The sequence below is a fragment of the Mugil cephalus genome, chromosome 7 (assembly GCF_022458985.1).
Source record: "Mugil cephalus isolate CIBA_MC_2020 chromosome 7, CIBA_Mcephalus_1.1, whole genome shotgun sequence".
NCBI classification, from domain to species: domain Eukaryota; kingdom Metazoa; phylum Chordata; class Actinopteri; order Mugiliformes; family Mugilidae; genus Mugil; species Mugil cephalus.
This window is the reverse complement of record NC_061776.1, coordinates 17,912,289-17,938,752: the sequence shown is the minus strand read 5'-3', so window position 1 is coordinate 17,938,752 and position 26,464 is coordinate 17,912,289. Positions and strand designations below refer to the sequence as shown.

Genomic DNA, 26,464 nt, shown 5'->3' with positions numbered 1-26,464 from the left:
TCCAAGAGAACGAGGAATACACCATTTGTGTAAAAGACACTTTATTGAACGTACCAGCAATCAGACTTCAGTTAGCTTGAATTAATTTAAAGTCACTTTTAAAAACAATTAGAAAGGCTTCATACGAGAGCCACTAGCATTTCAAAAACAAATCTGTACATACATTAACACAAATGAAATAAATACATCTATGTACGTATTAGTTTGGCCTTATTTGTTAAAACAATATACACTATACATGAAGATAAAACTTAAATGTGCATCTCTGTCAGTAAATCAATATTAGAAGACAAATGTTAAAAGAAAGTGCGCATGTAAAATAATACAATGCCCCAAATACTGGTTCTAAATAAATACCAAAACACCATCCTCGTGCATATGGTTAGACCTTTGTTATGGCCGAAGACTGCCCCCTACTGTTATTCCACTAATACAGCAGGAGACAAACCAAAAGCTTTTAAAACTCGTCCCAACTAGAACGTAAGCAGCCGAAAAAGGACAGGTTGTATTTCCCTTTGATGCACACACAATAACGACCTTCTATTGCAAGCAAGCCACTGCAAGACACCGGAACAGCTTCAGCACAAAAAAAAACAAACACTGATTTCAAATTTAAAATAAATGCACTAGCTAATATTATACATTTTCAGTTGTAGTAATGCAGTAGATACAGTAACATCAGGCATCCCACAGACGGCTGATCGACAACGTAGAACGTCCACGGATCCAGCCTTCAGACAGGAGAAGCTCACTACCGACACTGAAAAATTACACGTTACGGCGACTTTTGTTTAACGATAGCAGCATTACACTGGCTGTTAGAAAATGATACGCTAAAAGAAAAAAAAAATGGAATGTATGACTTCTCAAAATAACAAAATTTGATCTTGAAAAATGACCATATCATCATCGTCATCATGGAAACTGAGAACTCAAGGAAGGCACCATCATGAACTAAGCACTCCTGTCTACAACTCCCCAGTATAAAGGACATGCAGCAACTGACTGGTGTGTGTGTGTGTGTGTGTGTGTGTTTGTGTGTGTAGGGAGTGAAAATGTTGGGTGACACCACGTGGACTAGGGGGTGAATAATCTTGGATGTGTACACCTCGATCAAAGGGGGATGAACGTGTAGGATCAGAAAAGAAAGCAGAACATGCAGCGTGTGTGTGCTTTTAACGTGTCCAGAGTTTGTATCCATTTGGTTTGGACAGACAGGAGCGACGCCTCGTTCACCCGTTTGTGTACCTGCGCGTGTTTTTCAGATCGAAGTGTGCTGAAAGGGTGCGGCGGTGTTTATGATGCAGGAGGAGAAGTGTCGTTGTAGGGGAATGTGTGTCTTTTAGATTATATCGCCTGCTGGTTTGTGTGTGCGTGTGTGTTAAGGATTGTGTGTCCACAGAGTGACAGTGCGGTCGGCAGAGGACGAGAGGAAGGACAGGTCTTCCGTGTGCCACCGACACTGAATCACCTTGTCGCCGTGCTCTCCCACCACGGTCAGAGGCAACGGTTTGGTCAGGTCACCTAGAAACAGAGGAGACAGAAAACCATGAAAACCTGCTGAAGGTAGCTCAGTGCCAACTCAGAATATTAATATGTAAGGGAGCAATGGAGAAATGCATTCTCATATATAACAATCTGACATTCAACATCAGATCCAACCCTAACCCTAAATAAATCCAAATATCAAAAGAAGCCCATTTAATCAATAGGCTTACAAATAACCACAAATGCGGTTAAAGATGATGTAAATTCTGCTCGGGTGAATTTAAGCAAAAGCAATAACAATCTTACTTATGGCTTTTTCCCTTTAAAATAAAAACCTCAGTGGATCATATTAAAATGTCATAGTGTTGGTGATTGACATGATTTGGTGGCCAACTTGCAATATCAATCACTGGTATAGGCAGTAGAGATCGACTGATATATCGGGCCGATATTTGCGCTTTTCACTGGTATCGGCATCAATATTCTTTGAGTTCAATAAATGTTTATGATTTTGGTTAAACTCAGAAATTGTGCCATTTTTATCGTGTAAATGGAGGGAGAAAAGCAGTATGGGCTCCAATTATCTTCTCAAAAAAATCGGTATCGGCCCTAAAAAATCCATATCGGTCAATCTCTAGCAGGCAGAGCATGAGACTCTGATACTGGAGGATTTCTGGTTTTCTGTTTGTAAATTTGACCAATCAAGTTTGAGAAGCGTTTCACTTCATGCATATAAGGAGGCTGAGAGCCGTGAGCTTTTGGTTATAACATGGGACGACGTGTCCACAAGATGCTCAGAATTTGTAACATCAGCTGTAAGACGGAAGCGACTCTTGGCTTCTTGAAGCTAATGGAGCTAACATTAGCAGCTAGGAGTCAGATAACTTAATATAGGAGGAAAGGAGGAGCAAAGAAAACATGAGACTGTCGGGGAACATCCTCCGACAACAAACATGTCACAGTTGAAGGACTTTTCTCGTGAGCCCAGTAAACACCTCGTCTGAAGGCAGCTATGGTCCATGTGGAGAAACAGAACGTTTGGTCATCACAGTCTCCCATCTACTCAATATGTTGAGTTTGTCAGTCAACAAAAAACAAAACTGTACTGGTTTTTAAACAGTTAACTTAAGGTGAACTATCTCTTAACTTCATTCAGATGTTTCTAGTTGAACTGTGAACACGGATCAAATTCTCTTGGCCCAGATATCGATGACTTGTTTTCTGAATATCCACTGAAGCTCCCAAACAGTTTAAATCATGATACGATTTATGGGCTCTCAGATTCACATGTAGCAACATATGGGTGACGCTGAGCTAGTTGTGCCACTGTAGGCACTGCTGCAAATGATGTTAGCTATAGTTTTTCAGTTCAATTTCAATTGTTTTGGTTTAGCAAGTATCAAAACTTCCCTTTTTCTAATTGAATCCATTGTGCATATTCCAAATAACAGACAATTTACTGAGGGAGGATTGTATCCACGGCTACTAATAATAAAGATGCCCCATGTAAAGGAAACAGATGCTGGATAAAAAACATGCGACTACTGTAAACCCTCTTCGCCCAGACGTTTATTAACGATACCTTGGAGGTTGCTGACCATGACCTTTGTGTCATAGGAACCAGTGAGAAGGTAGTGCGCTCCAGGGGAAAACCTAACGGACCGGACGTCGCTGGTGTGCGGCCGGTACACCTGGACGATGCGTCCTCCTCTGATGTCATACAGCATGCATGCACTGTCTTCCTGTCCTGTTGCTAGGAGACGACCGCTCGGATCGACTGCCACCGAGGCAACGGGACTGCCTGCGTGATTAAAGAGGAGGATTTAGTTTTATGAATTGAAATACGACAACCAAAAACTGAGAATCACTACCTTCCAGTGAATATCATGTTACTAAGTAGTGCTACCTTTGCAGTGTCCTTACGTAGACTTGCTGCAGTTAGAGTTAAAACATGGAGGTGAAACTCATGACGTACCTGAGCCATGGAAAGCAGTTCCCACTACTCGAACACAGCTGGGTACCCTGAGGTCCCAGAAACGCACCGTCTTGTCTTGAGAGCCGGAGGCAATCATCCACCCTCCCCATGTATACAGAGACAGAATATGACCTAGACAAAAAATGAGTTGTCATACAAGTTTCTGAAGCAACATCTGTCCTCATGACCTCCCACTTCATGCTTGACATCAGTCGGTGTACCTGTGTGTCCACTGAGGGCATGCAGACCCTGTCCCCTCTGACAGTCTGTGGTGTAGATGTTACAGTCTCCTGCTCCGGCGCTGATCAAGATGGCTCCCCCGCTTTCCGGACCCTCCATGAAGGCCAGGTCTCTGATGGTGCCGTCGTGCATGCTGAACTCCAGGTCTGGGCCTGAGACACATGAGGAGATACAGAAAGTGAGAACTGTATCGCCAACAAACGGGACAGTTGTCGCACACCAGTGTGGAGCACGCTCACCTGTGGCGTTGCACGTCTCTGCGCTGAAAGGCAGGACTTTGACGTATTTGTCATTGGAGCCTGTGGCCAGCAGCTGCCCACAGTGACTCCAGGCCACGCAGTAGATGGACCCTTTGTGGTGTTTGTTCCTCTTGAAGCGAACGACCGGCTGCTTCACTGGAGCTGAGCCGCTAAGAGGAAGATCGGGGACCGTGGCTTTACATGATGAATGGGATGCATTCAATCGTCCCTATTGGTTAATTCTGTACATTTACTGTAGCCTTTAGACTGCGAGTCTTATTGAAACAAAGTCTGACACGTTACCTCGTGTCCAGTGTTTCTGGGTAAGCGCACACTCGTAGGGTTTTGGAGTTCGATCCCACAGCATACAGAGCTCCAGACGGGTGAAAGGCAACGGCCCGAATAGCCTGAGTATCTTCCAAAGAATGAACCGGCACAAACAGGCTTTTTGTTTTTTCACCCTGAAAACACATTAACACGCAGATTACATGTAATGAGCTCAGTAATCTCTTTGGATCTTCTTTACCCTATGACATACAGCGCACACTCCGTCATAATGCCAGCATGACATCAATGCCACTTAAACAAAACTGTCATAATCTCCTTAGTCAAATGCCAAATATGATCTTGTACTGTGATGGAAACAAGAGGGAACGTCCTCAGCATTCAGATCACAGCAGGTCAGAGAGATGATAATTTCTCCACATCTGAAACCTGTAATAACAGCTACTGACATAAGTGGGTTATTAGTGGGGGGGCTTTATTTCTGCTGTGTTGACGTGTATTCCTACCTCTTTACTTCGGGATAAAGAACCCGGAGAGTCGTCCTGCTGACCTCCTTTTGGTTTCTGCCCGCTGTCAACAAACAGGAAACGCAGTAAATATCTAATTGGACAAAGGGTGGAAATCGAGAGCAACCGGAGGAAATGAGACCGACCTCTGAGAGACGACAGGAGATTCATTTGGGGGTGGGACCGTGCGGCCCCCGACGGTGCGCTGCGGGGTGCTAGACAGCACCCCTCCCTTTGGGGTCCGGCTCTGCTCCGGGGTCACAGATGGAGGGTTATTGTTGTCCTCGGTGGCGGGCGTGTTCCCGTTGCCATTGCACTGCTGCGCCAGAGACTTCACCTCCTCTCCTAAGTTCTCCATCCCCACGTTGAGCTCTTCCAGCTTCTGGATGGACCTGCACAAACCAAGCACACACACGTGTATTAGACACTTTCTTTTCCTTTTTATCTTTAAAGTTATTTCAGTAAAATGAAAAAAAAAGGGAGGGAGGCTTCTGTGCATTTCACTTTTGCCTACTGGCTGTTAGTGTAATGACAGGCTAGTTAAATCTAGTTACAACTACAAAGGGGACAGGACAATAGGAAGCTGAAATAACGATGTCATTATGCACAGCTACCCTTGTGAATAATGCAGAGGACACAGACTGGGAGAGGGAGGAATGGGAGGAAGTCTCTGGGGGAAAATCAAAAGGCCTTTGTCCTGCTGTAAAAACACAAACTAAACTCAGATTATTTTGATGAGAGCGGAGGCTCGATGTACTAATGTGGTGGTTTGGAGGCAATATATAAAGTGGCAACACACGTGTGAGACAAAGACAGCTTTGAGTGGGTGTTCGGGTCTTGTGCAGGACTCTACTACCCAGGAGGCACTGGTCACATGCGATGTGATGTAGCTGATCAGAACAGATGGCGCAATAAAGACAGGAGGGGGGGGCGGGTCATACGAGGGAAAGCCACGTGGGACTCGTCATTTTCACGGCCTTAACGCGTCAACTTCACCTCAGACTGACAGCTGCTCCTCTATTGTTTGAGGAGGCTGAAAGCCACGCAGTAATTAGCAGGCTTATTTCAAGCAAGCTGCACCGCAGCTAAAGTAGCTCCTTTTAAAATCTCATACAGTCAGCTACTGTTGATATTTCAACACGCGTGGTTAGTGGTGGTAACAGGAAATGTGGTTTAATAGATAAAAAAAAAGACAGGCCACAGAATTCAGGAGGCTCCAAAAATAAACTGTGATCTTTGGTTTTAACGTGAACTGTCCTTGGACAGTGAAAGCTGAGAAGAGTCGTGCAGCTCTTCATCTAACAGCTCACTCTGGCTGCTCCTTCCTTCCTTTTTTTATCAAATATTTTAAACTCATCCTCTGTTTCAAACACACATTTATGACGCTCAGTGGCAGAACACATTTCCTGTGACCACTACATAATAACACGGGTCTGACAATTTGGTTTGGATTAGCAGCAGCATCGTCTCATCAGAGTTTAGCATTCTGCCTTCATGTCTGTTTACAGAGATTACATCAGCAGTAACCGAATACAGGGTTTTTTGTTCGACGTGTTGTATTTGCACACTCCCAGTTTACAAAGGGCATTTCAAGCCGGTCTTCCTGTGTCTGTACCTGTTGAGGAACTTTTCTGTGAGGCTGTGTTGCATGTCGCTGGGCGGGGGCTCCTGCTGGACCCCTCCCTCCAGCAGCATCTGCTGGTACATCTGCCTCTGCTGCTGCTTCTGCTCCAGATGCTGCTGCACACGGAGGCGCTGGCGGTAAAACTCCTCATACTTCTCTGTCGAGTCACGGAGCTGAGGATCAGACGCAGAGCTGTTAATTTACCATTACGCACTACGTGTGTTGTATTATACCGGATTAACACTCAACGGTCTTTGCGTTGGACCGTGTTGCACATCACTGCAAAGTTACACTAGGAAAGAAGCGGTTCATTTAATGTAAGGTGGAGTCAACGGGCTTCAGTTAGAGGAAGCTGAAGACGGGTAACTTCCTCCCTCTGTCCTCTGCTTCCTGTCTTGACAATCTGATGGGAACAAATCTGGTGTATGTATGCGAAGGGGAGGGGCTGGCACTGTTCCAGCCCTGGAAAGGAGAAGGAAGGCAGAGAGAGAGACAACGGGAGCAAGAGGGCAGGGATTTGACAAAGAGATCACAGGGACCCCAAAGTCTGCTTCAGTTCCTGGATTCTTTACGTGTCTCCGAGGTGACGGGGAAGACAGAGCAAACTTCACACTGAGCTGCACAGGGAGCCCAGAATAGAAACCGTGAGCCAGACAGACACAGATACTGTGTTTACAGGCAACACGAGGGACATAATGACTCATTTTTGTGGTTGAGCTCCTGAGTTCTCTGACCTGAAATCAGATTTTAATGGCAGGGCACTGATCAATGATTTCAGTGGATTTCTAACTCACATTGGACCAGACATATGCATGTGTCTGTTAGCGTTTAGCATTGTGAAATATTTATGAGGTTTCTGTTTCCCCTGAGTTAATACCCATGTCTGCACACGCACGCCACACCCTGACACAAGCCCCTGTCAGACATACGACGTTATCAGGGCTGAACGACGGAGCTAAAATTAACCGAGCCAGTCAAAACATCACTCTGAGCGTCCCTGTCAGCGGCAACAGTGACTGGCTGAAAGTCAGACTGGCAGCAGAAGGACTCAGACGTAAGAACAGAAAAGATTAATCAGAACGGACTCCGTCACTGCAGGCAACACACCCACCAGAGAAAGGGAAACTATGCGAGGACATAATAAGACACAGAACCCTTTTGGTTAATGTCTCCACATACGTGTTCACTTTACCAAACAGGTCCAACGAGTTAAAAAGCAAAGACCAGCGATGTGTACCTCGTTCCTGTCAGCTGTACCGGCTGCTGGCGCGTCCTCGCCTGGAGCCGAGGCAGGACGCATGTTCTGGGCTCCACCTGAGCTCATCATCTTGTCCACAGGTGTTTCTGTCCTTGACCTTCACAGAGAAAACACACAAAATAAGACAACTAATAAAGCGGTGGACAAAACCAAACACCCACAGAGCTCGCTGATGTCGTGCCTCTAGGAACACAGTTTTTTAGACTGTGAGGAATGACTCTGAGCTCTTACGTTTCTGGGGATTCCTCAAAGATGCTGTGGCAGTCGGAGCTCTCCATCATCAGGCTCCGGCTCAGGCTCTGGCCCCCCGCTCCAGGGTAGTGGAAGTTGGCGAACGAGTGGGACATGGGAGAGACCCCTTTCCCCGGCGGCATCTCCCCGCCGCTCGCTCTCTTGTCCTGCCCGGACAGCCCGTACGACAACCCGTCCAACGCTGGGTTCAAGGAGCGCGACATGTACGTATCGGCCGACTGCGGGCGGCGGAGCGGGGAGGAGGGGTACGGCGAGAGCTTGCTGATGAGCGGCGTGAGGAGGTCGGCGTAGCCGGCCTTGGCGGGCTTCACCAGGCGGTCCACGTGGATGTTGAGCTGCTTCTGTTCGAAGGCGCAGGAGAAGACGCTGTGGGACAGGTTCTGCATCCAGGAGAGCAGAGACAAGTCCAGGTCGTCGCAGCCGTTCCCGCACAGCATGTCGACCCCCAGGAGGATCTCGCCCTCCGTGATCTCCTCACCTGTCGCCTTGCTCTGCAAACACAAACATGTAAAAGGGATAAGGACATAAACGCTTCTGTGAGCGGTCTGAGGCACATCTAGTTCAAAGCACAGCGTATATGTTAAGCACCTGACAGAACTCCACACAGCACTCATAGAGCACTCCCTTGAGAAGCAGCTGAAAGAGTCTGTCGCCGCTGGCCTTGAATCCAGCCTCGCTGAGCTTCCTGTCTGCAGGGATGAACTCTGCCACCATGGTGCACGCCTCCTCAAAACACTGCACCCTGGCCGTGCTCGGGTTCCAGTCCTGAATCAAAGCAAGAGACACAAAAGTAAAAACCCAAACAAAACAGCCAAAGTGCACAAGAGAGTGATGCTGCAATTACAGTAACTAGGGACAAGTACAGCGTAAAAATTATAGTATAGATTTGATGCAGATTTTATCTATAATAGTGAAAGTCTTGCCTTGAACTCTGCATGGTTTGTGAGGCGGGGCAGTGTGAGGAGCAGACACAGTTTGCTGTAGTCGTCTTTAGAGGGACAGAACTCCTCCAGGGCATGGAGACACTTGACTGCTTCCTGCATGGTGAACTCCAACTGAAAACACGACATGTACATCCAAGTGTCACAGATCAGTGAGCAGGCGTTTCTCTCTCAAAGCCAGAGGTAGATGGCATGAAACAGCTAGAGCATTTTCACCGGAGGCGCAGCTGCTGTCTTCAAAGTGTCAGTGTGAATTATTGTACGACAGCTTCAGTACTAATGATCCACAGAAGAGCAGGAGAAACTTTCCTTACTCACAAAATTATGCCCCCCTACCAGGCAGAAGTATCATCACCAAGCACACAATCAAGGCTACACAACCACCAGCTATACACACAACACTAGATGGACAAGTGCACACTGACCGGGCACAGCAATACACAATGTACGCGGACGCTCAAAGAAGCCCTAATCCAGTTAATAGGACATGATAGCTGCAGCACAAGCTGCATCCACAGCAATGCCATGTGACAGCAGAGCCACAGCTAGCCTAATTTAAAAGAGGATCAATAGAAAAGAGTACCTCTGCATGTGTGACCACACTGATCAGGCATAACATTATGACCACCTTGCGCCTCCAAAACAGTTGTGACTCAACAGAGGATGGACATGGGTCTTCTGAGGGCATGAGGGCGTTAGTAGGGGGATCATCCCACAGATACTTGATCAGTTTGGGATCTAGTGAATTTGGAGGCCAGTTCAACACCTTGTGCTGTTGTTGCTACACCGTTCACTATATTGGTCTCATAATAAAGTAAGTCACTGTGGCTTAGAAATGTCTTTTATTATGTTTGAACGACAGCATGTGCACAATTTTACAAACGTCTGTGCTCTTCCACTTCACTAATGTGTACTCTAAAAGTAAAAATGACATCCACTGCAAACTCTCACTGTTACTGAGAGGATAATGTTGGTGTATGTGACTCTCTTCTGCGTCAGCGTTAAAGAGAGTGCAGCCGCTAGCTTCACCAGCAGACAAGGTGACTGCAACACAGCGGCGATGACAGCGAACCACGCAGTATCAAAGGAACACATGAACAGCTTAATCCAGGTAAGTCCTCGGCCACAGTGTGGTCAACAGCCACGTCACTGCCTGCATGGAAGTGTAGCCACCGTTAAGCTCGCACATAAACACACACACACACACACCAAACCAGCCCGGGTTATACACAGACAGAGGTGAGGCTCGGTCAGATCTAGAACAAAGGGATTAAAAACAAAGTCAAATTCTCTTTTTTCTCTCTTTTTTTTTTTCGTTGAGATACAGGCTTCTTGTTTAGTGCCATAACAACCAGTGAGGTTTAGTGGAAAGACAAAGCAGCGCTGTTACAAATCTCCTCACTGTTCACTCATGCTCAGAATCGAGGCTGTGTTGGGAGGCTTAGAAGAACACAATGAAGGCTGGTTATTTTTACTTACGTGCTGCGGCTCGTCTTCCGCAGACATGGCGTTATTGACACACAGGGCCTCCAGGAACTTCTGCTTGAGGACGATGTATCGAAACCTGAGGACAAAATTCAGTACTTATACTTACAGACATTAGGAGTGTCTAAGAGATTAGCTAATAACTCCAACAAAGTGAAACTATAAAAATGTTTGATAAATTTAGGGACACTGAACTCACCTTTTCCTGTCAAACTTGTCCATGCACTCCAAAGGCTGAATGAACTGCAACACCTCATCCCACTGGCCATCGAGAACCAGTTGCCTGAAACAAAAGAATAGAATGGCCTTTATTGTTATTATACAGTGTATAACAAGAACACAGACTATTATTAAAAAAGACAGCCTATTAATGAACATATTACACTAGAGGGGAAAACCCCATCCCATCTATTAATACTCAGGCTGAGGAGATTTCCAGATGCCACAGTACAGGCTGACATTCACGGCAACACTCACATCTAACGCAGAGGTGCAGTGTTACACTACCTCAGAGGACGCTATCAGAAACAGTAAACCCACGACTGTAATAGCTTTTTGCTGTTTCCGCCCCATAGTAAGCAACGTTTCTGGAGCTGCAACATGAGACATTTGTGTCCAGACTGCACAGGGTTCATCTACCTGAGGAAGAGCATGTCGTCAGAGTAGAGGCCATTGATGACGCCGCTCTCCTTTTCCAGAGCCAGCATGCTGATGTGCAACTTCCTGGAGTTGAGAAAGTCCAAGATCACCTTGATGATCTCCACCTCCTTCACGTTTATGGTTTCCTCCGCTGTCATGGTGACGACGGACTGCCTACGACAAGAGCAATGGAGCTAAAAACAGAGGAGAAAAAAAAAAACAACTGTTTCTACTTTCTGCTCAACAAAACCCCGAGGTCACTGAAGCAGGCTTGTGACCAGATTCTGCCTGAACCCCTGGATGAGGACAGGAAAATGTAGGCTGCACATAGGAATGCTTGGTTCAAGGTACTGCATAAAAGTAGGACACACTTACAGCCTTAGGACAACGAGTTGAGTCTTCAAACATCTAGACGCAAAGTGAACTCCGTATATGTTACATTAAATTGTCAAACTCTGGTGGATTTGATCAAACAACCAGATGTCTGTCCACTGGCTTGCACCTAACTACACTCCCTTGCCATTTCATTAGGTACTCTAGAGAAAACAAATTCCATTCTAATACAAGAGTCCTGGAATAAATCTTATCTCCACGATGGTTGTGGTATTCAGCATTTGTTAAAAATAGAGAGCTGTTGACTCAACTGTGTTTTCATTGTGGAGGCTGTTAACTTAGTATTGTGTTGTACAGACACATGTTTCTATTCTTCAACAACCCCTATTGTAGTCAGTGGGCCAGGCTAAATACCAGAGACACTTTTGTGTTTAATTCAGCCCCACTTCAACAGCACCACAGACCACAACCTCCACAGTGACCAGACAGTCGAATCACCGCCGCTCTTACGCCGTTTTGTCATAAACTGAACATTATAACAGTCATGAAGCTATGGCCGTTATATTACAATACAACTGAACTGGGAAGTGAGTGTACGTAATAAATCATAGTAAACATTTCCCCTTTGAAGAATCAGTCAGATGCGTCAGTGAAGCTGCAGCTACATAAAAGTGTAACTCCAAACGCACAAACTGTCGATAACCATCGAACAAACTCATGCACTGAACCTACAGTTTGATAAGAGGTCAAATGTGCATCAGCTGACAGCAGTGCTGTGTATGATGTGCATGATGTGTGGTTTCATGCAGATGTGCTCAGACCCAGACTTTACTCTCCTGCAGCATCACAGCAACACAACAAAATGGAAACATTCATTTAATGAAATCGTTCAGTTTTCCAGAATCTGCACTCAGTTTAAGCTATTTCTTGTAGCAAATATTCTGATCATTCAGAGTCAAAAACAGAAACTGCTGTATGTAGCTTAGCCTGTGAGGAGGATGAGGGTAGAGCCCACATGTTGTGTTGACAGAGGAGAGCCTTGTGTTGCTGTCGCGACGCTAAATAGTCCACGCTACATCATGATTACCTACCAGGGTGGCTGGGTTTTTTTTTTTAGTTACACACATGGGAGAAGGAAATCTGTTTTATTGGCCTCCCAAGTAATCCCGGAGCAGAGACTGCAGCAGTCCTGCTAAGCTAGCATGATGGTAGCTAATAACGCCGACAGTATAAGGAGCTCAGCCTACCCGCTGGCTTCATAGGTTACTGAACCATGAGACCGGATTACAGGCAAACTGTTACTGTCCGAGCTCGTACAAAGCTGGTTAATTTACCGACTGAGACTGACTGGCTAGCCAGGCCGAGAGAAGAGGAGAGGAGAGAGGAGGAGAGGGGAGGAGAGGAAGCCATCATCCTCCGCTAGTTTTAGCCGCTCGGTCGGGTGGGGTGCGCACTGACAGCTCCCCGATCCACAACACACGGATTAATGCTCACCTGTCTCTAAAAACTCATGGGAGGAAAACGCCGTCCTCTCGAGTGTTTCCGAGCTGCTGTCACGACGGTACCGCTCGGTGTTGTTGTTGTGTTGTCGGTTCCTCCTCCTGCTGCTCCCTGTGTGTCTCACTGTGTCCCCTCCTCGCTGGATCATTCTGTGCCGCTCCGCTGCGGTCCGTCACTGCCCAGCCCTGCTCCTCCTCCTCCTCTTCCTACCTCTACTCCTCCTCCTTCTACTACTACTTGCTCCTGCTCCTTCTCCTGCAGGGCCACCGCCTCCATCCACCTCTACAAGAACAAACCTTCACATTATCAAAAAGTTTTTATTATAGAAAAAAAAAATCATGAGAAAGGAGGAAGTTAAAAACTGAATTGTACTATAGACTCATTTTTTATGTTTTTATGTGTGGATGTAAGTGTGTGCAGAGTGTTTTTATTATTATTATGATTATTATTATTTCCACTTCACTTTTTTCTGATGGCCAATTCAAAGCCAAAGATAACACCATGGACAAAACATGCCGGACTTTACACAACATGTGCAAATTGACTTTTGAGGGACAGACCATCAATATGAAGCTGGAAGGGGTCAAAGTTCAGGAGCTGAACTGCCGTGGGGACAAATGTGTCTCTCCTCCTTTGTGTCCTGCAACCTGGACAATGCAGTCTGCAACCTGATGGGAGCCACTCAAATATATCAAATATAGAGCGTTGGTGGATCTCGTAGGATCATTTCAGATTGTTTGTGGATCACAAGGAGCAGACAGAGCTCTAACAGGATGTTCAATAGTTCCTCACTCAATATACATGATGGTGTGAGTTTGACCAAAAAGCGAGTTATGTGTTACCTGTTGAATCATATTCACATTAAATCTAAAGCATAGGTCTTCAACAGGGGGTCCGTGACTCCTAGAGGTCCACGGAGGTACTGCAGGGGGGTTGTAAAATCTTTGGTTGATTAGACATTTATATACATATGTGTGTGTGTATGTTTTACTTTCCCCCCACAAATTTAAATTTCTTTAAATACACATTAACATCAGTCCAACTCATTTTGGTAAAGGGATAAGGGAAAGCTTAATAGTGAATAAAAAAACTATATGATAATGTATATTATAAATAGCACTAGGCTGAGTTAAGAGCACATATAGTAGGTCGCTACTTAATCTCTCCTTTAGTTTGGGGTCCTTGGCCTGAAAAACGTTGAACACCCTGATCTACTTTGTCCACACAGGGCAACAACCTCCAGGGCTGAAAAATAAAACCAGTTCCCAAGTGTCCAAAACCTGCAGTTCTCCAGATGACCACTTGAGACTGATCCTAAAAACAAGTAATCCCCCATAGACCTCAATGTTAAAATGTTCAACTTTGCAACATGTTTACAGCCTGTTAAAAAAACTTATTAGCTCATAGTGTAACTCACCTGTAAAGTCTTAACCTCTTATTATTGCATCCTTTTGCAAAAACAAAACAGAAAAACACCTATTTATGACATACCAAAAGTAAATTCACTGCTGTTCATGAACATTTTGGAGCTCATGCATGATCTTGGTCTCTTTTGAAAGCCAAGACACCGAAGTTTCTATCAGAATCACTCTCAGTGGTATTGTTCTTGAGTAATCAAAGCTGGCACACACACAAAAAAAAATAATAATAATTGGTCGTGTCTGCTGTCTTGGCTGAATCCTATAATGGTTTTTATCAATGGAATCAGAAGAAAATGACATATTGCATCCAGCATTTACTCAAACACAACACATGTACAAAGCTCTGATTGGTTCAAAAAGCTGCTGCTGTCCCATATGCGACCCAGTGGTGTGTTAAAGGGTTAAAGCTATGCATTTAAATGAGTGACAGGTGGGTGTCCTCAAGATGGTATATTGCCAGAATATGTATGTGAGTACTCCCCTCTCTTCCAGCAGTATCTTGTATTTTTAGGGTCTGTATTACGCCTCAAAACTTCTAGAAGAAACGTAGGTGCACTCTTAAACCCTGACCACATGCACGTCCATGATCTGGCCTTCTGAAATCCTCCAAAAAGTCTTTATGAACAGTGAACAGCAAAAATAGGACTTAATATAATAAGGGTGCACCATGTTACAGAAATAGGAAAAGTTCTTGGAACAGCATCATTAAATGTGTTTCTCATTACAGCAGCTGAAGATAATTTTGATGAATTTACATTTGTGTTGTCATATTCCAAGATGACGATGCCAGGACTGATGAGGCTCAAATAGTGAAAGAGTGGTTCAGGGAGCATGAGACATCATTTTCACTCATTGATTAGCCACCACAGAGTCCGGACCTGAACCCCATTGAGAATCTTTGGGATGTGCTGGAGAAGGCTTTGTGTAGTGGTCAGTCTACACATACAAGATCTTGAAGAAAAACTAATGCAACACTGTATGGAAATAGATATCAGAAGCTTCTTATTGAAACAATGCCACAGTGAATGTGTCACAACAGTTATCAGTTAAAAACAAATCCCATTTGAATGACAACACAGACACTACAAGTACTATTGATAGCTGGCATTTTAATAAAGCTCGAAGGAATAAAAAAAAAAGGATCCATGAACAGTTGAGCATATTGTGTTAATTAAAAAGAAAATGAATTCAGGTTTTGAAAAAATACTATGATTTTCTCGGTTTTCTTACTGCATTTGATACAACACCACACCAAAGCCTCGTAAAAAAGACTTCACACACCTCGCCTCCTCAGCTACACTTGGCATTCAACACACTTCCTTCAACGATTGTACTGTTTCATTAGTACGCACTTCCAACATGTAAATGTCAATACAAAAAATACTTCTATATGCCAAAATATATCTGTACAGTGTCAACACATACTGATGAATAATGAATGATTAAAAAAATGTAAAAAAAAAGAAAAAAAAAGAAAAAAAAGTAACACTAATGTAAAAGTAATGAGTCCTGAAGTGGGGAAGTGTTTGATTAGACTTGACAAACAGTGGACAGGCTCTTGAAGTGCTATCATAGGTGAATTCCTTTTTATTTACAATTGTGGACCACTTGGAGTGTACTCGCGATTTACTAGACAAAAACCACATTAAAGTGACATTTTGAGTATTTGTTAGTTCGAACTGCGACATGGTCAATGGTGGTTATTCACTCTTAAATTGCACAGACTGGTGACACAGTGTGGGATTTCTGTCTAGTCTACTACACATGATAGTCTTTTCAGCGATACCGTCAAGTGATCGCACCTTTTGCATCTTTGAGCACAATCAAAAGGCCCCGAACAACAACACACTGATACCGATAAATTATAAAAGCTACTCGAAAGCTACTACAAGCAGACTTGCTCATTTTGAATGGAACTGCCATTATATACAAACCAGTTTAACTTATATACGCGTCGTATATTATGTTCCTCTGAATAAAATCTAACACGCTTTTTAAAATATGTCCAAAGCATTATCAAAATCAAATAAATTAAGAGTCCATTGCAGGCGCTTTCCAGAATAGTTTGACGGCCCTCTGTATGCTCGATAGTCTCACACACTTTTGGAAAGTAATTGCAATCCCCAACCGAGGTATTTCCCTCACTCTTCTTGGCACTTCACTATACACACACACATACACGAATTTCAAATGTCTACAAGTTTTTCAGTCATGTGTAAAAAAACAGAAAAACAAAAAATACATGCCTGTATATAGCAGCGAAACCTTTCGTCAAAAAAAATGCTGCCTCTGACCACGCACAGGCCACCCTTTACATGACAACCGATCATGGTGCTGATCTCAGACCTGCGTGTTCACACAACAAACAGACGTCTTCAACAGGCGCTGACAGAATGACACTCAGAGCGCATCCACATGACACAAAACAAGCATAAGGCCACACATGATCAACTCAGAGAAACCAAACTGCCTCTGTCCGAGGCGTGACATTCAGTGCTTCAGTGGTTCAACTAGGTAAGGCATTGGTTTGCCTGTAATTTTCTTTAATTTTTTATTTTTTTTTGGCACATGAGAACAATGATACACATGCTGACAAGTACACACTTGCGCCTCATTTAAGCTGTCCAGAGTGTCACCGCCAGCTCTGCAATCGTAACGATATTTGTGAGGCCCACTTGTGTTCTACATTCCAGTTTTTTCAATGGGGGGGATGCATGTCCCTTTAATGAACAAGTAAAATCCGCAAATTTCTTCCATCCAAACGATGCGCATCCACACGGCACTACTTAGGGTGCTTTTTGGGCGTCCCCTGCTTCTTGGTCTGCCACAGGTGGCTGGCGATGGTGATGGCGTCCACGCTGGCGGACATGGTTTTGGCTGGGATCTGGCTGAACTGCTTCCTGTCCGAGTTGTACTTGTACAGGCCCTCGATCATCTTGGTGGTAATGCTCCGCGGTCCGATGCCGGCCAGTTTGGTGATCTCCTCGGTCTCGGGGCAGTAGCTGTAAACGGACCTGAACTGGCACCCGGCGTCGCGGAACAACACCAGGAAGTTATTGGCTTCAGATTTTTCCATTTCCTGCAGCATGAAAAAAATATAATCAATGAGTGCGGCATTTTCTCTGAGTGAAAGAAGAAATACAAACAAATGCACAAAACATACATCAAGTATCTTGTTTTTCTGCCCCTCATTCACTTTGCCAGCCAGGCAGCAATGAGACAGGGCATTCTGGATGATGTGCTTGTTAGACTTGGCACTGGGCTCCTTATAAAGTTTGGGTCCTGTGTGAACAAAGTAAAAGCACGTGATTGCAAACACAATAAATATCCAGGTGAACCTCACTGAACAGCTGCTGCACGTCCATCTACCTGTGTACTCGGTGTTGGAGGGCGTGGACGAGGTGGTCGAATCGTTTTCCCAATCCTTCTCCCCGTTGCGACTGCCGGCCGAAGGACAGGAAGAAAAACCTTCCGCGGAGTCTGGCCTGAAGGCGATCACAACACACAAACAGACAAATGACGCACACAGACACAAAAAAAAAAAAAACGACCACATAAAAGGCAGACACACACAAAGAAACGCACGGCATTAACACGTAAACAATTAGACGAAGACATGCACACACATGCACAGGTAAAACAGGGTCAGACGCTGTGACACGGTTCCCCAAACCCTGCCTGTTGCCTCGCATTACATCACACTGAAACACTCGGATGAAGCTGGGGCATTGTGAGGGTCACGAGAGGCGTGTTCAGCCAAGCAAAGCGAAAGCCTCGGCGTTGTCTTTATGGATGCTTGGAGAGATGAGCTGAAAACACTCATGAAAGGAAACGGCAAATACACTGGTGAAGCGCAGGGCGGCCAGTGTAGAAAAGAGAGCAAACAACAGCCTGGGAGCAGTGCTGTGGGAGACAGGAAGAGGAGAAAGCAGCGCCAGGGACAGCTTGGGGTATTCTAATGAAAAGTAGGCTGAACACCAAGCTACAGTTTAGCCACACAGAGCCACAGCTACAGCACTGTACTGCGTTGTCTTTTCGCAGCGTCACTAACCTTCCCTTTCTTTCTTTGGGAGAGCTTAAATAAAACGGGATATGGGCAGTGGCTAGTTTGTTGCCTCTGAAAGATGCATGCAAAGTAGGGGGGAAAAAGGTGAAAGGGAGAAAAGAGAATAAAGATGAAGAGAAAGCAGACCTCACAGAGATTAAAACAGTTGAATCAAAGTCACAGCTCAGTTAATTATGTGTTGGGTGTCACACGAAAGGAAACACGCAAGAAATCTTGTGAACAGCGAGAGCACAAACCACTAAGTGGTGGCGTTACACTCACAAACCAAGGTCAGAATAGGAGAGTCTGAGAGTAGGAGAGTGTGGATCTCACCTGTTGTTCTTCCTGTTGTCTGGCTGGTCTCTGTCATTGTCAGCCAGATTGAGAGACGCCAAAGAAACGCTCGACACGGAGAAGCCCCGAGGACGCACCCCTGCAACACAACAGCACGCGGATCAGTGTGCGTCGCACAGCAGCAGCGTTTCCATTACACTTTATCGCAAAATAAAAGCGCTATTTTGATAAATTGCGACTTTGTACGTGTAAGTACAAAGTCACAAAGTCTCGTCTCACGATGTCCCATAATTCTCTTAAATTCTCGTCACACCAGACTTCACATTGAGGAAGATGGACTTAAAATGAACTGGTCACATGACCCCCCGCGTCATCTCTGGTGACAGGGAATTGTGTTTCCATTGAACTTTTGCATAAACTGTCATATCAATACGTCTAAAAAAACACCTTATGAGAGCATAAAAATATTTTAGCGATATTTGAGAGGTTTTTCGAAATGCAGGCATTTTTATTGCGTTATTTCGGTGTTTAATCTGTGTTATTTCGGTGCACTTCTAGAGGTAATGGAAACGCAGCAAGTGCATTCTGTCCAGTTGTGTGTGTCACTCACCTGTCGCTCTCGAAGGCGGAGTGGACGACTCCAAGACGTCCCTGTGGATGGACTTTGGCCGAGGCTTTTTCTTGAGACTTCCGGATCGAGGCTTGATGACTTCGCCCATGTCCTCCATCAGCTTGAGCTGCTTCCTCCTCAAATATTCATTCCGGATGTATTCCTTCCTCGCCTTGTCTTCATCCTTCCTCTGCTGGTCCTCCTCTGCTTTCAACCTGAAGGAGACCAAGATAAGACTCAGCACATGACGTTCAAGTGTACAAGACTCAATAATATACTAAAGTGTCTGCATATTGATGCGAGACGCACCGTGCAGCTTCCTTCTTCTGCTCCTGGTCCAGCTCCTGTTGCTGCTTCTTCTCCTGAGCCTCCTTCTCTCTACGCAACCTCTTCTCCAGTAGAGCTGCTTTCTTTGCTGCCATGTCCTCTTCCCCTTTCACATCATCCTGGGGTTCAATGGAAAGGAACAAGCAGATACAGACTGAAGCTCACAGTATAGACACAACAAATATATAATAGTCTACATCTTTATTGTCTCAATTTGACATTTTTTGGATTTCTTCACACAGCATGATGGTATTTGGTTTCAGTACTGGACTACCATGAGTTTGCATTCTGACTTTTTTTTTTTTTCTGGCCTGGATTCACTCATGCATTGTCTCTGATGTGCTCATGGCTCAACAGGCACAGCACTGAACATGTTGTTCCAAGCTCACACAGTGAGATATCCATCCTGTAGCGGCTCCACAAGGCTTTTTTTGTTTTTAATAATAACTTATTGATCTGTGGACGGATGCAGCTAATAGCATTCTAAACTGCTGAGCCATGGGGAACTGTATTTTTTCTGTAAAACCCATGCTTTTAAAAACTGCCGTTGTTTAGATATGACAAAATAACACAACAGGCAAGGTGTATCTTGCTATGGTAGAAACATATAAAGCAATTTGCAGGAGTGACTCACAGTGTGTTACTGGCAAAAGTGACGGAAACCGTGTAGCATCACCAGTGAATCAACTAATTCGACCAATTTCGAGTGGATTTCGAAGCAGCACCAGAGCCATTTTGTCGAAACAAACTCATCTCAACAACGTTCAGATGACGTTTATGTTTACAGCCCTTCTGACCACGACTGCATAAAGGCAGCCAAAACCATTTATTTGGCCTGGCAGAGGGAACTCAGAGTTGCTTGCTAGAGACTTCATGGTACAGATAATATTCAGTGAGAGACTCTTCGGGTTGAGCTCACCTTAAAGAAGAATCCACAGCACATCTTCTGGTCCTCTCCATGCATCTCTCCTCCTGTTTCTCCCTCTCCTTCCATTTCCTGCCCTTGGCCATCTGGAGGCTTCTGCCTGGATAGAGGCATTGCCACCAGGTCTCTCCTGTCCTGGCGGTCTCCTTTGCCCCGGGTGCCTGCGGCGCCTTTGACCTCCGACACCGGCTGAAACAACACCTCTGACTTCCTCGACAGATCCTCCCTCTCCTCATCCTGCTGCTTGTCTTCCTTCTCGTTGGCGGCTCCTCTGTCTGGAGCCTGAGGAGTGCCAGCACTCGTCTTCTCCACCATCTCCTCTGCGTTCTTAGTGTTTTCTTTGTTGTCCTTACTGTCTTGGCTCTTGCTTTTCCCAGGCCCCTCGTCGTGGCCCAAGTAGGCAAAAGAACAGAGCTGGGTTTGGTTTGGGTTGAAGCGCCTCAGTCTGGGTAAACTGTCCACTGAGGTGGGCGTGTTGAGCATCCGGCTGAAGGGAGTGACCTTCAGGTCGTTTGGCCGCGGAGTGCGAGGTGTTCTGGCGTGGAAGGAGGCCGGCCGTCGCTTGAGGCCAGCAGGGGAACGATTGGGAGCGCGCGGGGATCCAGAAGACGACAGGATGGGCGATAAGGAACCCACAGAGCCTCGGCCCGAGCCCCGGCCCGTCACGCTGCTGCTGCGCAACTCACGGAGCTGCCTGTGTTAAAAAAACAAAACAAAAAAAACACGCACAATTACTATTATGTTAATATTTTTCCAAGGATCTCAGAGTGATGTGGAATTCAGTGACACCTGTGTGGAGATGGAGCAGGAGGCGGTATGACCCAGGCTTGCTGCTGGTCTCTCATGGCCATGATCTTCTCCTGCTGCTGGGCCAGACGCTGCATCTCCGTCTGCAGGAAACCCAGTGACGTGTTCAGCCTCTCGATGGAGCGTGTGTACTCCGCAAGGTCGATTTCCCCTGGAGTCACACCTGTAACACCACAAACGTGAACGGACTGGGATCAGAATATGCACTTTGACTTTGGGGACATTTGCTACTTGGGCTGCAAGTACTGGACTGGACAAAGTACTTAGTGCTCAGATATATATGTGTTTTATAGTTACTTGAATCAGTTGAAATATGTAATATATACATTATAGAAGCAGATCTGAAAGAAGAGGGGATCTAAAAGTCTGCCAAATTATATTTTATAACATTTTATATGTGATATAATGTTTAGATTGATGACAGCTGAAAGGTGTTGAAAACCCACCGCCGCCTTCTTCACAGGGGGATTTAGGCGCTGCTCCGTCTGGCTTGCACCTCTCCGCCCGCTCCATGCTGGCCTGGCTGTTTTCCTTGGAGGAAGCGAGCGGCTCTGGTGAGGGTGTTTCCGCTCCCCCCGAGCTGGGGCTCAGGGGGGCTGTCACTCCTTTCCTTCTCACCACGTTCAGAAAGGCAGTCCTGCCCATTCTCTGGCGATGCCGAGTGAAAGCCGCTTCGACCTGAAGAACGCGAGGAGAGCAACACGGTGTTTACCCTCACATATTGACACTGCGCCACAGGGAACATCTCTCACTGTTCATCTGTTTACCTTCTTCTTTTGCGCTTCAATGGCTCGCCGTTTCTCTTCGAGCTTCATCCTCAGCTGAATCATTTCTGAGGCTATGAGGTGGGAGGGGTCTCTGGGTGAAGGGGTTATTGGAGAGGGTGATGTGATTGGCAGGGGAGGTGTAGATATCTAGAAAAAAAAAGCAACGTGAAGATCAAGAGATATCGTACAAATTCTGCTTTTTCAGGACAACACGGAAACATTTGTGTGAGGGAACCGAATGAGCCACAAACCTGGGAGGGAAGGCTTTTTGGCAGGTGTGTGTACGGTACATTGAGATCTGAACTCTCAGGTGTGGTCCCCCCGCTGCTTCTTCCCTCTAACTTCCTGAACTTCTGCTCCGCGAAGCTCGTCATCCTCACCATGCCGCCTCCGGACCCACCAGACATCGAAGTAGGACTGACTGTGTGTGACCTGGGGAGTGTGGGTGCCGAACTGGGGCAGGGGCTGCTTCTGTCGCCTCCGTCTCCCCCGTCGGCGTTGATACTGTCACTGACACTGTTGCGTCCTCCTTCCTGGTTTTTCTCCGTCTGCGGCCGCTCGGGCAGAGGACACGACCGCATCGTGGCCTCACAGTCTGGGTCTATGTCCGAATAGTCTCTCAGAGAGGAGGAGTCCTCATCAAGGCTCTGGATGTCCTCAGTCCGCACGTGAATACCCGTATCAACTTCATCAGTGGATAAGGAGTTGGGGTCGTGGTCGTTTAGGCGTCCCTTAGCTGAACCCAGCTCGTCTTCTTGACCCTGGGCCCCTGCAGCTTCAGACGGCTCCGCGCCGTGAAGAAAGAAGCCGTTGTCATCGCCTCCCACCCCCAGGCTGGCGTGGGGCCTTTCTGTGTCATGGATGATCTTCAGAGCCTCCTCGATGCTCGGAGGAGTCGACGGGCTGGTGTGGCCGGCGTGGTTGCCGTGGTGATGGCTGGGGCTGTTGTTGTCCGGGAGGACGCCATTGGAGTATCTAGGGAGAGAACCGGGTACGTTATCCAATCAACGATTACATCGATAGATCAGATTGGAGGTATTTTGCACAAAGTTTCAAGGCCATTCAGAATGAAAACATCAGAAAAAATCTCTCAATGTTGTGTAAGAGTTTAACATTATCAACAGCTGTTATTCTTTAAAAACAGAAAGGAAAGGAAATCCAGATACCAATAGACAACTAGTAAAACATAATTTGTATGTTCCTGACATTTCTAAATTTACTATTAACAAAAAACTTTTGATCATCACATCTGAGGGTCCTTTCAACTCAGTTTTTTTGTTCTTCCAAATTTGTAACCAGCATTAATGCTAATTAATGCACTAGATTAAGTGTCTTCAATGTTTTTCAGACCAAGAACCACAAACTGAAGGAGAGATTGAGTAAGGACCCTCTACCTACCACATGTCTTGTATACTAAACTCGGCCTATTTATAAATATACACTATTACATTTTGCATTCAGCATTAAGCTATCCCTTATCCCTTTACTAAAATATGTTGGATACGCGTTAATGTGTATTTAAAGAAATTTTAATTTGTGGAGGTAAATTAAAAAAATATATGTATATATATAAAATGTCCAATCAACCAAAGATTTTGCAAGGATCAGTTTCTGACAAGGAAATCATCATCATTACATTTGTGTTGCTGTACTAGTTGCCACAACACACCCTCTACTGCACCTGCTTTGGTTCTTGATCGAGAACGTGTTGTTCCGCCCCAAAGGTTTGTGGGAGCTGAAGTCCTCGTCCTCCTCCGGTATGTGTCTGCTCTGGCCGTTCACACTGACGGGCGCGTGGGAGGGGTGGCGCTTCATGCCTCCTCTGGATGCATAGTGAACTTTGAAGCCCAGGCCATCGCTGCTTGCCGAGCGGGTCATACCTCTGAGGGCGGGGGCCTCACACGGCGGCAAGGTCGGGTCTCCGTCCAGAGGAATTTCAAAAGAGATTCCCCGGGAGGAGGAGCTGAAGAGTGAAGAGGGAAGAGGGAAGGAAATGTGTTGTTTATTTTAGAAGAACCACACAGAACACTTAAAATATGTAGGTCAATGAAGACGTGCTTTAGGCTGTACTGACTGTTTTTCTTTGGGCCATGTCCCGACACAGCCATCAACATAGGACATGGAGGTAGATCTTTTCATTACACCTGTAAGACACACAGATTTGTTTGTTTGTCACTCTACATATGAATACAAATCTTTAAGTGCTCAACTTGAACATTAAGAACATAAGTTGCACATTTGTGATTCCGCCACTAGGGGGCCTCTGGATTCAAAACAAAACACATTCACTCTTCAGTATGTCCAGTTCGTTGCTTTTAGCAACGGTCATTAAAAAAAATCTAAGCCAAACAAAAGCTGTGTATAGGCAAATTCTAAAAAAAGTAAAGGTTAAACCTTCCCTAAAAAATGACACCTCTACCCTGATAACTCAAGACTCAATCTACCTGACATGTGTTTTTTAAGTTCTCTTACAACCTGCCTACAAGTGATGACAGATATTTACCTTCAGCAGGGATGTTGTCCGGGCTGGGAGCTCTGTCTGCATAGCTCTGTTTGACTGGACTGGACACAGGAGCCATATTTCTGCAGGTGGATACAGGTTCACAGGCGGCTGCAGGAGAAAACACAGGGCGTGTTCTCAATATTCAGCTGCAACGTTGGGCTACGTTTCAACAGTTACAATGCATAATTTAGCAAATAATGTCATGATTGTCACAGTTGTTAGTTTAAAGTCATACTGTACCGTTTGGGTCGAAGACTCTGGGCTGCACAAATGAGGGTTTAACCACTTCAAACCACCAGAAAAGCTCAGCCATAAACACCAGGTAGTTACTCTGCAAGACCACACACACATTTGTGGTTAATGTCGCACTCACACGTGTAGAATTAATGCCATCACCGCAACATTTGTTTCTTCGAAGCTCCTTCTCCCCAAATGTCTCTGTAAAAGGTGATAGATGCAATTTATATAACGTTCCGGCTGATCAATGAGGTCACAGCCAACCAATAGTTGCTAGGTAACTGGCTCAGATGCGTGTTTGTGTGCGTGCGCGCGCGTACGTGTGTGCACGCACTAACGTACGAATAAATGTACACACTTCATTGTCTGAGTTGTTTAACGTCAAACCCAGACTCCTCCTGAAATTTTCCAGAAACACCATCTGGAGTTTAGTTTAAATATGTCACACGCGCTCAGATGGATGCACTGACTAATCCACATTACTGTCAAATGCATTCATGTAATAAACTTCTCATTAAGCCACAAATTTCTTCCCTAATAAGGACGGAACAACAAGAAAACTTACATTTTCTAAACAACACGTCTCTCCATGTGATGTGTCAAATGAATTGCCCCATGCACACAAACTTGTTAAGATTCTGTGGGCAAAGACTCTGCAGTGAATGGGCAGCATGCCAGAGACTTAAACCGCTCTTCACAACCCCCCCCACCACTCGACGTTGTGCTTTTCTACCCCTATATAGACTCTGTACACACACACACTATAAACAATACAGTAGACAAGAAACGGAGGCAGACGCAGAACTACGAAGCAAAAATTGCACAAGTGTGAAAAGTGTCTGCTGTGCTGTTCCGAAGAATGGAAAGTCCCAGTGAGCTCAGTCCGTGACTTGAATCTGAATGTTTCGACCCACGCTCCCCGCATAATATTTACCAACTCTTCATGGCACAGAGACGCTCTTAAAGTTGCACAGCGCTTCCTTCATTAATCAGGAGCAAATGTAAAATTCACATATTTAGGATTTGGTCAGAATTTGGGGCGTGGAAGGAACAGAACAGCGGAGGCAGGCAGAGACGGGTCAGGATTGTGACTCTCTTCTGAGCAGAATCTGTCCTCTGTGTGCGAGCAGGGAGTGGGATGGGGTGGTGCTTTTCTCATACAGCATTATACAAACAGGCTGCCGTAATATATATATATATACATATATATGCATAGTCTGAGAGCAAAGCAGTACTCACTGACGCAAAATTTGAGACTTATTCCCCTAATACACACACACACAGACACAGTAACAAACCCTGTGAGAGCCCAGCCAACACTCACATTCATTATTAAACTTTTCCTTACGTGACTCATTTTTACCCCAGCCTTTGCTCTCCTGCTATCCCCCTCCCAAAAAAATCTTTTCTTTTCACTCCTTCGTCTTCGGCAGCATCCACATCAGACAAACCTTCCTCCACATACGTCGTTTCGTTTGAGTATCCGAACGCCAGGCCGCCTTACCTTTATGGACGCATGTGCGTAGAGCATGTCCTCCAGGCTGAAGTGGCAGCAGTGGTTGAGGTTGTTCCTGCAAAACTCCTGCACCAGCTGGAGGTTGTACAGACTGTCAGCCAGAGACATGGTCTCCTTGAGGCAGATATCTGCTCAGCCATGGGAGGGGTCAAACACACACACAGAAGGGAGGGGTAATAGCAAAGGCCAGACAGGAAGACAAGGAAAAGATAAGGCTTAGTTTATGTTTAAAAAAGAATAGAGTGGA

General features: G+C 45.5%; 2 protein-coding genes across 4 annotated transcripts in view; both read right to left on the bottom strand.

Annotated features, from left to right (window-relative positions):
* Positions 1-24: 24 nt before the first annotated feature.
* wdr47a (WD repeat domain 47a) lies at positions 25-12,944 on the bottom strand. 2 transcript variants are annotated; one of them, XM_047589036.1, is made up of 17 exons: positions 12,760-12,944; positions 10,933-11,126; positions 10,493-10,576; positions 10,288-10,372; positions 8,791-8,922; positions 8,456-8,632; positions 7,847-8,358; positions 7,595-7,712; positions 6,349-6,530; positions 4,880-5,125; positions 4,734-4,797; positions 4,246-4,403; positions 3,943-4,112; positions 3,685-3,855; positions 3,464-3,595; positions 3,071-3,289; positions 25-1,524 (listed from the first exon to the last, which is right to left on the bottom strand). In XM_047589036.1, exons 2-17 carry the CDS (start codon positions 11,088-11,090, stop codon positions 1,382-1,384), a joined length of 2,751 nt encoding a protein of 916 aa, XP_047444992.1. In that variant the 5' UTR covers positions 11,091-11,126; positions 12,760-12,944; the 3' UTR covers positions 25-1,381. The 2 variants fall into 2 exon arrangements, with proteins under 2 accessions (XP_047444992.1, XP_047444993.1); XM_047589037.1 differs by having other exon boundaries at positions 10,933-11,106.
* A 2,331-nt stretch (positions 12,945-15,275) lies between these two features.
* The window catches only part of camsap2b (calmodulin regulated spectrin-associated protein family, member 2b), a 31,249-nt gene continuing 20,060 nt past the window's right edge, over positions 15,276-26,464 (bottom strand). Inside the window, exons 6-22 of one of the 2 annotated variants that reach the window (XM_047589307.1) lie at positions 26,206-26,345; positions 24,705-24,795; positions 24,465-24,572; positions 24,036-24,105; positions 23,643-23,924; positions 22,213-22,936; positions 21,962-22,108; positions 21,641-21,872; positions 21,177-21,357; positions 20,382-21,081; positions 19,445-19,581; positions 19,136-19,350; positions 18,565-18,664; positions 18,238-18,303; positions 17,556-17,671; positions 17,350-17,468; positions 15,276-17,265 (exon numbers count right to left, since the gene is read on the bottom strand). In XM_047589307.1, coding sequence (XP_047445263.1) covers positions 16,969-17,265; positions 17,350-17,468; positions 17,556-17,671; positions 18,238-18,303; positions 18,565-18,664; positions 19,136-19,350; positions 19,445-19,581; positions 20,382-21,081; positions 21,177-21,357; positions 21,641-21,872; positions 21,962-22,108; positions 22,213-22,936; positions 23,643-23,924; positions 24,036-24,105; positions 24,465-24,572; positions 24,705-24,795; positions 26,206-26,345 — 3,725 coding nt within the window. In that variant the 3' untranslated portion in view covers positions 15,276-16,968. The remainder of the gene's footprint in view (positions 17,266-17,349; positions 17,469-17,555; positions 17,672-18,237; positions 18,304-18,564; positions 18,665-19,135; positions 19,351-19,444; positions 19,582-20,381; positions 21,082-21,176; positions 21,358-21,640; positions 21,873-21,961; positions 22,109-22,212; positions 22,937-23,642; positions 23,925-24,035; positions 24,106-24,464; positions 24,573-24,704; positions 24,796-26,205; positions 26,346-26,464) is intronic. The other variant, XM_047589308.1, reaches the window with a different exon arrangement.

Coding starts and splice junctions, on each gene's coding strand:
- wdr47a (XM_047589036.1), bottom strand. CDS start 11,090: ATGACAGCGGAGGAAACCATAAACGTGAAGGAGGTGGAGATCATCAAG. Junction 10,577..10,932: donor GACGACATGCTCTTCCTCAG/GTAGATGAACCC, acceptor CTTTTGTTTCAG/GCAACTGGTTCTCGATGGCC. Junction 4,113..4,245: donor CCAGAAACACTGGACACGAG/GTAACGTGTCAG, acceptor TCTTCCTCTTAG/CGGCTCAGCTCCAGTGAAGC.